We start from the raw sequence: 12,265 nt of genomic DNA, 5'->3' as shown, positions 1-12,265 counted from the left end.
TTTCCTTCTACCTATTTTGGCTTTGTTTTTTAATTCCTTTTTAGTTTTTGTTTGGTTTCGTCTGGGGGCCAAATTAGATGCTCCTAGGAGCATCACCACTGTCACTCCTAGTGGTGCTGGGGGCTACCAATTGGTGTTGGGGATCCGATGTGGGGCTCAGGTAGGAAGCATGAACTCCAACCCTTTGAGCTATCTCTCTGGTCCTCTTTCTTAGTTTATAAGAACAAAGCTTTTCTTTTCTTTTCCTTTTTGTGTTACACCTGGCGATGCTCGGGGGTTACTCCTGACTTTGCACTTAGAAATTATTCCTGGCTGTGTTCAGGGGACCATATGGGATGTTGGGAATCGAACCTGGGTCGGCCGCGTGCAAAGCAAACGCCCTACCCGCTATGCTATCGGTCCAGCCCCCAAAGCTTTTCTTTATGGCTCGGACTCCTCACCACGCGGCACTCAGGGATAGCTTATTCCAGTCTCTATGCTCAGGGATCACTCCTGGCAGCACAAGGGAATATGTGGCGCTGAGAATCAAACCCAGGTCAGCCAATTGCAAGGAAAGTGCCCTACCCCCAGTATTTCCAGCACCAAGAACAAAGCTTGGCAAGGGTAGGGAACGTCCGGCCAGTCCCATGTATAATGTTTTTTTTTTAATTTTTATTTTTTAAAAAATTTTATCACCATGTGGAAAGTTACAGAGTTCTCAGGTTTATGTCTCAGTTATACCGTATTCAAACACCATCCCTTCACCAGTGCCCATATTCCACCACCAAAATCCCGGGTATACTCCCCGCCCCCCCACCCCAACTGTATAACTGATGAATTTCACTTTATTTTCTCTTCACCTTGATTACGTTCCATATTTCAACACAAAACTCACTTTTGTTGTGGGAGTTATATCCCCAAACAAGATAACCCTAATAAGGAGGCATTTGATAATTAGTTTTCATTAAAAGATTGTATGTTTTCAGGTTTTAGAAAAGGTCGCGCGTGGCTCAGATGTGTCCCAGTCCCGAATCCTGGAGCCGTGTTAGTTGCTGCTCAGTGTCGCCAGGGTTCCATCTGGAGAAGGTGTGCTGGCAGCACCTCCTCCTTCCAGCCCCCCCGGTGTTGCTGGCCCCGATTCGGGTCCGGAGTATTGTCCGGGCCGCATTGCTCACCAGAATGCCTGCCGCTTCTCTGTGGATTGTGGCATCAAGATCCCATGTATAATGTTGAGCCCCACATTCTATGTGTTCTGACCTGCCACCTATCTGCCACGTTTTGTATGGCTCAGGGCTGATGTTACAAATGTCCAAATGATCCTTGGCAGAAAAAAAGGTTCCACATGCCTGCTTTCGATCATTTTTGTTTATTGATTTTACATTTTGAGTTACACCCCCAAACCCAATGATTCGAGAGGTGCCTGCAGGCAGCAGAACCAGTAGCCCCGGGCTCCCTGTGTTCCCCGGGCAGGAAAGGAAAGGAAAGCGGCCTCGGATACAAGCTGGAATCCGATGAACTTCTCCTTTGCGACAGTAGGTGGGAGACCTGGGAGGGCCCCTGGAAAACAGTGTCTACGCTAGCGCCGCCCCTAGGGCCGGGAGCCCGGCCTCGGCTGGCCGCAGGCCGCAGGCCAAGGCTGAGACCGAGCCCGAGCCGAGGGGGGAGGAGTGGAGCGCGCGCAGGCGGGGGCGGAGCCGCGCGGGGCGGGGTGGAGCATGACCTTGTGGCAGGGGAGGGATCTCGTCGGCTGGGGCGTGGCCACGGAGGGCGGGGCGGAGCCGCGCGGGGCGTGGCGTGGCATGGTCGTGCGGCAGGGGCGGGACCTCGCCGGATGGGGCGCGGCCTTATGCGGCGGGGGCGGAGCTGCGCGGGGCTAGATGGGGCCGTGCGGCAGGGGCGGGACCTCGCCGGCTGGGGCGTGGCCACGCGGGCGGGGGCGGAACCGCGCGGGGCGGGGCGGGGCGGGGAGTGACCATGCGGCAGGGGCGGGACCTCGCCGGCTGGGGCGTGGCCGCACGGGGCGGGGGCAGCGCCGGGGAGACGCGCTGGGCGCCGCGGGAGCGCCGGGGGCGCGGCCGGAGCGCGGCGGCCGCAGGAACCCGCGAGCGCCGGGCTGGCGGCGCGCGGAGTCGCCTCCTCGGCCGCCTCTCCCTGCGGCGGCGGGCTCGGAGTCCCGGGCGCGCGGCGCTGGCGCCATGTACACCTTCGTGGTGCGCGACGAGAACAGCAGCGTCTACGCCGAGGTCTCCCGCCTGCTGCTGGCCACCGGCTACTGGAAGCGGCTGCGGCGGGACAACCCCCGGTTCAACTTGATGCTGGGCGAAAGGAACCGGCTGCCCTTCGGGAGACTGGGTGAGCGCGTGCCCGGCGCCCGGGCCGGTGGAGAGGCGCTTTGTCTGAGGGTCGCGCCTCCTCCCCTCCGGGGCTTGCTCGAGCGCTTGCCACACAAAAAGGGTCCATCTCGGGCCGGGTGCATCGTGGGCGGCGCCTCCGAGTCTCCGAAATCAGGCCCGCGGCTCGTATCTCCCCGCGATGCGCCCGACGATGACCGGTCCCTGCACCCGGGGCTGCCGCAGGTCGCGGGCTGGGGAGCCACGAGTGTCCCCTTCCCTTACGCCCCTTTGCAGGGGTTGTCCGGCGCAGTCCGCGCCCCCGAGGCCTCCGTGGGCGCGGGAGAGGGACTCGGGCGTCTGGAGATGCCTGGGAGGATGCGCTCCCCTCCCCCAAACCCGGTGGACCCCGAGAGATTAGGTGGGAGGATTTGGAATAAAATTTTAAAAAAAAGGAAAAGAACAGAAAAAGCCCGGTTCCAAAAGCGAGGGCTTCTGAAGCGAGCCGCGCCACCAGGACGGGAAGGTAGGAAGGTGTGGGCCCTCACACTGCGCGGCGCTGCTGCAAAGGCGCGTCTCCGCTGTCGTGCGCGCCCGGGTGCGGGGGGCACCTGCCCCGCTCCCTGCTGGGCGCCGGCTGTGCACCCCCAGTTTTACTTGCGCACCCCGCATCTACTCCATCTACTCAGGCGGCTCCTCCCTGTAGGGTGACGTAACCCCAAGTTGTGCAGAGGCTTCAGCTCGCAGCCCTGCCCCCTGGCCCCCAACCGGGCGCCCCACCACACGCACACACCGGGTTCCCTGCCGCGGCCCCGCCCCGTAATGCTGGAGCGCCATCGTAGAGCCAGTGATGCCAGGGAAGAGATGATAGTGCGGGAGCAGAGCTATCTCTGCTCCAAGGGACCCCAGAGGGCGCGGATGTCACCCCTGGGACACGGGCGTGGGCCCGAGCAGAAACCTGGTAGCTCTACTGGCCGGCGGAGATGGAGGGTGTGGCTAGGGTGTCTGCATTCGTTCAGGGGCTGGGAGGATCCCAGGATCTTCTGCCCTTTAGAATGGCACCATAGCCAACTTCTCGTGGCTAAAGTTTATGTGTAGGATGGGGAAGGTCCACTTCATCCCCCACTAATGACTGAACAAAGAAGAAAGCTCAGAGGATCTGGTAAGGACACAGAAGTGCCAGTCCATGGGGTGAAAAAGATTGGGGGGGGGGGCGGTGTTCAGATGTGAGCCAGGGACTTGCGCCCCCCAGGGTCCTGTGGGGTGGGGTAATGACTGACACATTTTATTTAACCATCTGCTGTGCCTCCATGAATTATCTTCACCTCTCCCCTGCTTCAATTCAAATGCCCCTTGATTGGTTTTTATTTTCAGACAGTTCTCTCTGTCGATCAGTGGTTGGGATACGGGTGAGAGAGGGTCTCTCACTATGTGGCTGAGACTCACTCTGTGCTCCGGTCCTGCACTTGCCAGCCCCGCACCAGCAGCGGCTTTCCTTCACCCCCTGCTGGTACCACCTTCCTGCACCTCCCAGAAACTGGCTGCCCTGCAGACTTAGGATACTACAGTGTCTTCATTCTCCTGTCTGCCTTGTTGGCTGACCTGAAGCAGGGGTTTCCAAAGCCAGATGAAGGGCCTTTCTAGATAGATCATGACATCCTTATGTGTATGTCAGAGTGAGAGTGAGGACACACTTGGGAGCAGAGAGAGGTGGAATAGAAAATGCTTCCCCCCACCCCCTGGGAAGGAACTGTAGAAGTAGATAACTGCACATTTACACAGTTGCCGTCGCACTCTGGGAAGGGTGAGGAGGGAGACTGAGTCCAGGGACCAGACTTGTTCCTGTCCTCGCCCCTCCCTGCCAGCTCTGCACGGGGAGTTCAGCGGGGCCTGACTGACCCACCCATGCAGCTGTCCTGCCCCTGCTGACACTGTCATCTCCCACCTGTCCCGTTCCCCCACTGAGCTGCCTCTTTCCTTCCTAGGTCACGAGCCTGGGCTGATGCAGTTGGTGAATTATTACCGGGGGGCTGATAAACTGTGCCGAAAAGCTTCCTTAGTGAAGTAAGTGCTCGCCAGGGCCTCTTTTCAACTTCTTACATAAGTGATTTTCTTGGACCTTGAAACATAGAAGCAAAAGCTGTAATTGTTGGGTGGGGGGGCATTGGGGGGTGTGGTAGGGAAGGGGAGGGAATGCTGTTGGAAGAGCTACCAAAGACCAGTTTTAATGTTTTGCCCGAGTTCATCATATCTCAATGAGATGGTCAAGACACAGAAGGGGAGTCACTGTCACTGTCATCCCGTTGCTCATTGATTTGTTCGAGCGGGCACCAGTAACATCTCTCATTGTGAGACTTATTGGTACTGTTTTTGGCACATCCAATACACCACGGGTAGCTTGCCAGGCTCTGCCGAGCAGGTGCGATACTCTCGGTAGCTTGCCGGGCTCTCTGAGAGGGGTGACAGAAGGGGAGTAGGAAAGAAATTTATCTTATCTCGATAGGCCCAGGGATCACAATGGGTCCTGGAACTCTAATGAACAAATGATTCAAAGACTGAGGTTACATTTATACTCCAAAACTGTCTCCCGGAGAGAAGTCTGTTTTTTAAATTCTTTTATTTTATAAAGTAGTTCGCAATATTTGATTACATTTAATATTCAAATACCAATCCCACCATCATTCCACCTTCCCGCCACCATATATTGGATGTTTTCATCCCAAACCCTAATCCCTACCCCAAAGCAGAACTGAAGAAATATATTTTGTATTGTTTGTTATGAAAATCTGCTGAGAAAGCTAGAAAAAAGTATCCTTAGAAGAAAGAGTGTGAGGATTGTTGTATTTCACCCAGGGACCATTAAGCCCTTCTATAAGAGATCACTACTTGTTGTTAAAGGTTGAGTCTTGTGTGTGTTATATATATATATATATATATATATATATATACACATATATACATATATATGTATATATATATCTGTGAAAAAAATGTATATTTCCCTCTAAGATTGGTTGCCTCCTATTTTGAACCCTGTCAAATATGGTGCAATAATCCTGGAGTATGGGTAGGGTATTTGATTTGAAGTATCTCACGGCCTCATGGTCCAGGAATAGATGCACCTGTGGGTGAGGCTTGACCTGAGCATGTGGAGAGTGGTTGTGAGTGTGGCGGCGGCTGAGTTGTGGAAGTTTATGGCTTCTGGGACTGGGTCCCTTGGGGTGGTGAGGGGTCTCACCTGCCCCCTCTCCAGGGCACCCCGAGTGAAACATCCTGGTGCAGGATTCAGTGGCATGGTTAATGGAGAGCATCATGTTGCTCCCTTCCGGGAGAGGACATGCAATCTGGATGGTGGCCGATGACATGATTATTTGGCGCCAGCCAGAGGTGGTTTATGGGCGTGACTGCTGAGTCGCCAGAGACAGGAGGATACAAGTCGAGGATCTCCGTACCCAGTTCCTTTGAGCCAAGTGTTCTCAGTCACAAAATCCCACATACCTGGGTTTTTCAGAGATTCCCAGAGTGAAATCTTACAAGATTAACAATTTGTACTTATGTTTCTATCAAAAACAAAGTAGCATTCCCACATCCTAATGAGATAGGAAGAGTACAAGATACATTTTATCCAAACATCAAAAGAGCGAGCAAGACACAGTTTAGGTGGGAGTGAAGGGTCCTTTACACCATTCTGAGTGCATCTTCGCCCACTTATCAGCATGGATGTTCATCATAAATCCTATAGTCAGCACCAAGCTGTGGCTCAAGACCTAAGATTTGGATTCTGTGTTTAACTTTTAACTACAAGGGGCTGGAGCAATAGCACAGTAGGTAGGGCGTTTGCCTTGCAGGCGGCTGACCCGGATTCAGTTCCCAGCATCCCATATGGTCCCCCGCGCATCGCCAGGAGTAGTTCCTGGGTGCATGAGCCAGAAGTAAACCCTGTGCATCGATGGGTGTGACCCAAAAGAGCAAAAAAAAAAAAAATTAACTTTTAACTACGAGAATGTTGCTGTCCTTAACTGATATTTTAGAGGATACTAACAATAACTTTAACTAATATATATAACAAAATAATTTTGATACATAACATTAAAAGTGCTTCTAATCTACTGTTTCCTCTCACTAGTCGGGGGCAGGGGAGGGAATAGGGCATGCCGGGTGGACTCTAGCATGCTGTCTGCCCTGAGCACTTGGAGCTGTCTACTTGGCCCTTTTTGTTTATTTATTTATTTATCTTCTTTTCATTTGGGGCCTATATTCATTAGTGCTTAGGATTTATTCCTGGCTCTACACTCATGATGGACGAATCACTTAGGGGACCGTATGTGGTGCCAGGGATCAAACTTGAGTCAGGCATGTGCAAGACAAGTGCCCTGCATGTTGTATTATTGCTGTCAGCCTGCTCTAGCCATCTTAATCTACCTTAATTGCTGTCCAAAGCTGCAGTTAATGTTATCTTACTTTACTGCTTACTTAAAGCCTGCTGTCTCTTAGGTGAGACTCCCAAGGAGCCGAACTGATCCAGGGACCCTTACATGAGTGATTTTGGGGAGAGGGCTCTCAAGAGAAGCTTGGAATCAAAGGGAGGAGTGCAGCCAGGGAAGAAGCCAAGTGAGAAAGCGATTGGAGAGAGAGTACAGGAGTTAATGTGGCTCACCTGGGTTCTGTTGCTGGCATGGCATATGGTCCCCAGAGCACTACTGGATATGACTCAAAACAAAACAGCAAAAATAAATAAATGTAAAGGAAGGATTAAAGCTGAAATCTCATTTCAGCTTGGCACCATAGAGCTGGGAAGGACATCACTCCTCTGAGTGGTAGCATCTTCAGGCAAGGAGCCCAGACCGGTGAGCCATCAGCAGTGGGGAGAAGGGAGAAAAGAGTATCCCTAGCGTTTCTGCACAGGGGCTGAGCCCTGGAGAAGGGGCTTGCACAAGTCCTTGGCAGCCTCCCGACACAGGACACAGCAGCCCTGGGCCCCCTCTGAAAGACTCTCTGGGCAGGGTAGAGCAGGATTTCCCCTGCTGTTTGTCTCAAAACAGGTGGGCTATGGGCAGGAGTCACAGGCCCCAAACCAGGTGGAACATTAGAGTGAAGAAATAGAAGGAGGCAGCATGCCACGGCGACAGGAGGACAGCAGCTTGAGTGCTAATCCCAAGTGCCCTTATTGGCTTAAGCAAACACCTCGGCATCTCAGCAGGTCCTCATAGGGCTTGTGAGCATTACATTAGGTGAGGCGTGTGTGTGTGTGTGTGTGTGTGTGTGTGTGTGTGTGCTTGGATTAATGTATGCATGGGCTCTTCCTGATGGCTCTCAGGGTTCATGCTGTATCATCTAAAGCTCTTCCTACTGTCCCCGAGCACTACCACTGCTGCTACTCTAGCACTGCTTGCAGCCCTCACTACTACTGTTTTCGTTTTAGTAGGGAAGTATGAGGTGTGGCACCCCCAGGTCTGGGACAGCACTGGGATGGGTCTCCCAGATTTTTTCCACAATGGCTGGTAAACAATGCCTGAGTAGAGAGCCAGGAATAAGTCCTGAGCACATTGTTTTGTTTTGTTTGGGTGGGGGTGGGGGTGGAGTGCACACCCAGCAGTGCTCAAGGCTTACTTCTTGCTCTGTGCTTAGGGATCACTCATGACAGGTCTCTGGGGACTGTATGTAGCTGAGAATCGAACACCCTATCCACTGTACAATCACTCAGGCCCCGTGGCTTTCTTTTGAGTGTAAAAGTATATATATACATATATAATACGTATATATGTATATATGTGTATACACATATGTATATATATGCATGTATATACACACATATATATGTATATACACATGCATATATAAGTATATGTATACATGTGTATATACATATGTATATATGCACACACATATACATAGTGATAGTATACATAACATACTATCAAATACTATCACAGTGGCACCAAGTTTATTTTAATATATGTTATCTAACCAAATCAAAAAACATCAGTTTGGGGGCTGAAATAATAGCACAGTGGGTAGGGCATTTGCCTTGCATGCCACCAACCCAGGTTCAATTCCCAGCATCCCATATGGTTCCCTGAGCACCACCAGGGGTAACTCCTGAGTGCAGAGCCAGGAGTACTCCCTATGCATCAATGGGTGTGACCCAAAAAAGAAAAAAAAATGAAAAAAAAACATAAAAACCCACATCAATTTGACTGTAACTAGCATAAATATTTTTTATTTTATTTTTATATTACTTACTGAATTCTGAGTCTTCAAAATCATGTGTATTTTACATTTGTAGCTCATTCTAATTCAGACAATAAATTTTCACCTGATATCCCTGATCTGTATTTAGATTTCATAGAAAGGTATGGTAGAGGGGCTAGAGAGAGAGTGCAGCGGGTCAGGTGCTTGTCTTGCATGTGGCCTACCTGTTTTTGATCCCTGGAGCCCCAGAGGATCCCCCCAGCCATGCATGATCTCTGAGCACAGAGCCAGGAGTAAATCCTGAGTACCATCAAGTGCGGCCCCAAAAATCTGCTTATAGTTAAAAACAGATTTACCTATCCATATTGTTTTCATATTCATAAAAGTTGTTCAGTAACTGAATTGAATGCCAAAAACAATTTTTATTAAAGTCACATTCATGGGGTCGGGTGGAACAATAATAAAGCTGGGTGTGGCCCCAACCCTGCACCCCCAAATCACTTGCATTTTGACAAATATTTTTATTTTATTCAAAAAGAAATTGACTTGGCGTTGAAGCAAATGCAAATCATTTTCAAAACTGTCCAAGTTAAGGACATTTATCACCTCTTGTCTCAACTTTCGTTTATTCAAAGGAAGTATTGAATTAGTTGGAAAGAAACAAAATGATCAGCAGTGTTTTTTTAAAAAGTGTTTTTTTCTAGTTTTTGTCGCCAATTTGCATAATGCAGTCTATTGCTATTTAAATCTTCTGCAGATTGAGTCATATCACAAAAATAGGTAAAATCATTATTGTGTTATGAATTTGGAACACAAAATCTCATGCTCCCTAGGTAGGTCTTTTTTCTCTTTCCTTGGAACTTTAACTTATTTTTATGCAGTATATGGCTGTTGGTGAGAAAATATAAATCATAATGCTATTTTTAATATTTTTGATTACTGAACTGATGATCATCGAATCAAAATAATAGGTAACAATCATTTTAAGTTGGATTTTCCCTTCAGTAAAGCTTTATAATAAACTTCTGTCAATCACTGACCATTTTCAGAGAGACAGTATCATTTCATTCATTGACTTTCTTTAATTGTAGTTTCGGTAATAGAGTTACAACATGGTTTTGATACACAGAGTTAATGCATCTTTTCCCAAGATTTCTTTTTTCTTCCAAGGATCTGCAAGTCATTGTAGTATTTGCAAGTATATACTAAGCCATTTGACCAACTGTATACCTGGTAGAATTCAGACAAGATTTCAGGAAACTGTGCAGTTTTTGGTTTTTTTTTTTAGTATGTTTCAAATGGTGAATTGTAACAAATGACTTTTTTAAAAATTGTATCTCCAGTAATGGAGTTACAATATGGTTTTGATATACAAAGTTAAATATGCATCTTTACCCAAGATTTCTTTTTCTTCTAAGAACCTGCAAATCTGGGGCTGGAGCCATAGCACAGCGGGTAGGGTGTTTGCCTTGCACACAGCTGACCTGGGTTCGATTCCCAACATCCCATATGGTCCCCTGAGCACTGCCAGGAATAATTCCTGAGTGCATGAGCCGGGAGTAACCCCTGTGCATCGCTGGGTGTGATCCAAAAAGAAAAGAAAAAAAAGAACCTGCAAATCTTTTTAGCATTTGCAAACACCAATCCATTAAAATTCTTGACTTCAGTACAGCCTACATAGAACATTGTCTGTTGTGATAGATATATTATCTCCATATGTGAGTGAAGTCTTTTTGATAAGTGAAAAAATATTTTTAAAAAAATGGGGCTGGAGCAATAGCACAGCGGGTAGGGCGTTTGCCTTGCACGAGGCCAACCCGGGTTCAATTCCCAGCATCCCATATGGTCCCCTGAGCACCACCAGGAGTAATTCCTGAGTGCAAAACCAAGAGTAACCCCTGTGCATCGCCGGGTGTGATCCAAAAAGCAAACAAAAAAACAAACAAACAAATAAAACTAGTACCTACACCCAACCAGAGAGAGAGATTCAGTGGGCAAGGCTCTTGATTGCCTGCAGCCAACGAGGCTACAATTCCTGGGATCACATGTGGCCTCCTGAACACTGCCAGGAATGATTCCAGAACACAGAGCCAGGAGTAAGCCCTGAGCACTGCTGGATGTGACCCAACCTGCCCCCACACAAGAAAGAAATATCTATACCTCGAGACTAATATTTTAACTTAAAAGGATTGCTGTAATTTAATAATATTTTACATATGTTATAATTTAATATTTTCCCATAATGCTATTATAATTTAATAATATTTTCCCATAATGCTGTAATTTAATATTTTCCCAGTAATATTTAGACATCCTTCAATGCAGAACAGAACACACCCAATGTATTTATTATTATTAATAAAACTGGAGCAATAGCACAGTGGGTAGGGCATTTGCCTTGCACGTGGCCGACCCGGGTTTGATTCCTCCATCCCTCTCAGAGAGCCCAACAAGCTACCGAGAATATCCCACTCACACAGCAGAGCCTGGCAAGCTACCCATGGTGTATTTGATATGCCAAAAACTGTAACAAGTTTCACAATGGAGACATTACTGGTGCCCACTCGAGCAAATCGATGAACAACGGGACGACAGTGCTACAGTGCCACATTATTAATTTTAATTTTATGTTTATAAAGTCGTTCACAGTATTTAATTGCATATAATATTCAAACACCAATCCCACCATCATTGCACCTTCCCACCACCATATTTTGAATGTTTCCATCCCAAACCCAAAACCCTACCCCCAAAGCAGAACCAAAATAATTTATTTTGCATTGCTTGTTATGAATAATCCACTAAAAATGATCCAAAAAGGGTTTCTTAAAGAAAAGTGTGTCAAGGGCCATTAAGTCCTTCTATAAGAGATTAGTAGCATGTTGTTAAAGGTTGAGTCTTGTGTGCTTTTATATGTATGTATGTATGTATAAATATATTTCCCCCTAAGATTGGTTGCCTTCTATTTTAAACTCCATCAAATGTGATGCACTACTCTTGGTATATCAGTGGTGTAAAGTATCCAGGAATCCAGGAATAGCTTCACTCGTGGGTGAGGCTCATCCGAGCGTGTGGAGAGTGGCTGTGGGCATGACAGCAGTTGAGTTCTGGAGGTTTTCAGCAGCCGGGGCCGGGTTCGTTGGGGCCAGAAGGGGCCTCACCTGCCTCCCTCCGGGGTGACCCAAATGAACATAGCCAGTGTATTAACTAATTTTTTTCTTCTGTGTCATGCAAGTCAACTAAAGTGTTTAGAACGAAAATTTGATTTAATCTTTGATATCTCAGGAAGTGCTCGGTGAGCAGTTCGTGACAAGATTATTTGCTTTTTTTGGGTATATTTCTTAGTCTTTTCCTCAAAGTAGTTCCTTTGCCACATTTCCATCTAATTGACTCCCTTTTTGTGTGCAAGAATGGAAGGAAACACTATAGCCTCAGATGCTTTGAAAATTTTGCTCATGAATTTTTGTTAGTGTGGCTAGAGAGAGAGAGCCCGGAGGATCAGAGCACTGTGTGGGTGTGAAGGCCGAGTTCTAGCCCTGATACTGCCCGGCCCTGTGCCCCTCCTTGGGTGGCCTCTGGCCCCAGCACTGGTAGGCCTGAAAAACATCATATCATTGGGCCTGAGCACCTTGACTTCAAGCCAGGCCCCACCAGGCCATGTTCACCTGCAGAGACCCCTCAGCCCCCGAGCACAGCCGGGGGAGTCCTGCCTCCGCTCAACCCCCCCCCCCCCAAGAAAAGAAAAGGAAAAACAAATGGGTTGG

General features: G+C 48.5%; 1 protein-coding gene across 1 annotated transcript in view; it reads left to right on the top strand.

The window, feature by feature from the left end:
* Positions 1–2,019: 2,019 nt before the first annotated feature.
* The window catches only part of TTL (tubulin tyrosine ligase), a 28,474-nt gene continuing 18,228 nt past the window's right edge, over positions 2,020–12,265 (top strand). Inside the window, exons 1-2 of the mRNA XM_055121692.1 lie at positions 2,020–2,331; positions 4,295–4,373. Of these exons, the coding sequence (XP_054977667.1) occupies positions 2,175–2,331; positions 4,295–4,373 (236 nt within the window). The 5' untranslated portion in view covers positions 2,020–2,174. The remainder of the gene's footprint in view (positions 2,332–4,294; positions 4,374–12,265) is intronic.

The sequence above is a fragment of the Sorex araneus genome, chromosome X (genome assembly GCF_027595985.1).
Source record: "Sorex araneus isolate mSorAra2 chromosome X, mSorAra2.pri, whole genome shotgun sequence".
Classification (NCBI taxonomy): Eukaryota; Metazoa; Chordata; class Mammalia; order Eulipotyphla; family Soricidae; genus Sorex; species Sorex araneus.
This window is presented reverse-complemented; position numbering and strand designations above follow the sequence as displayed.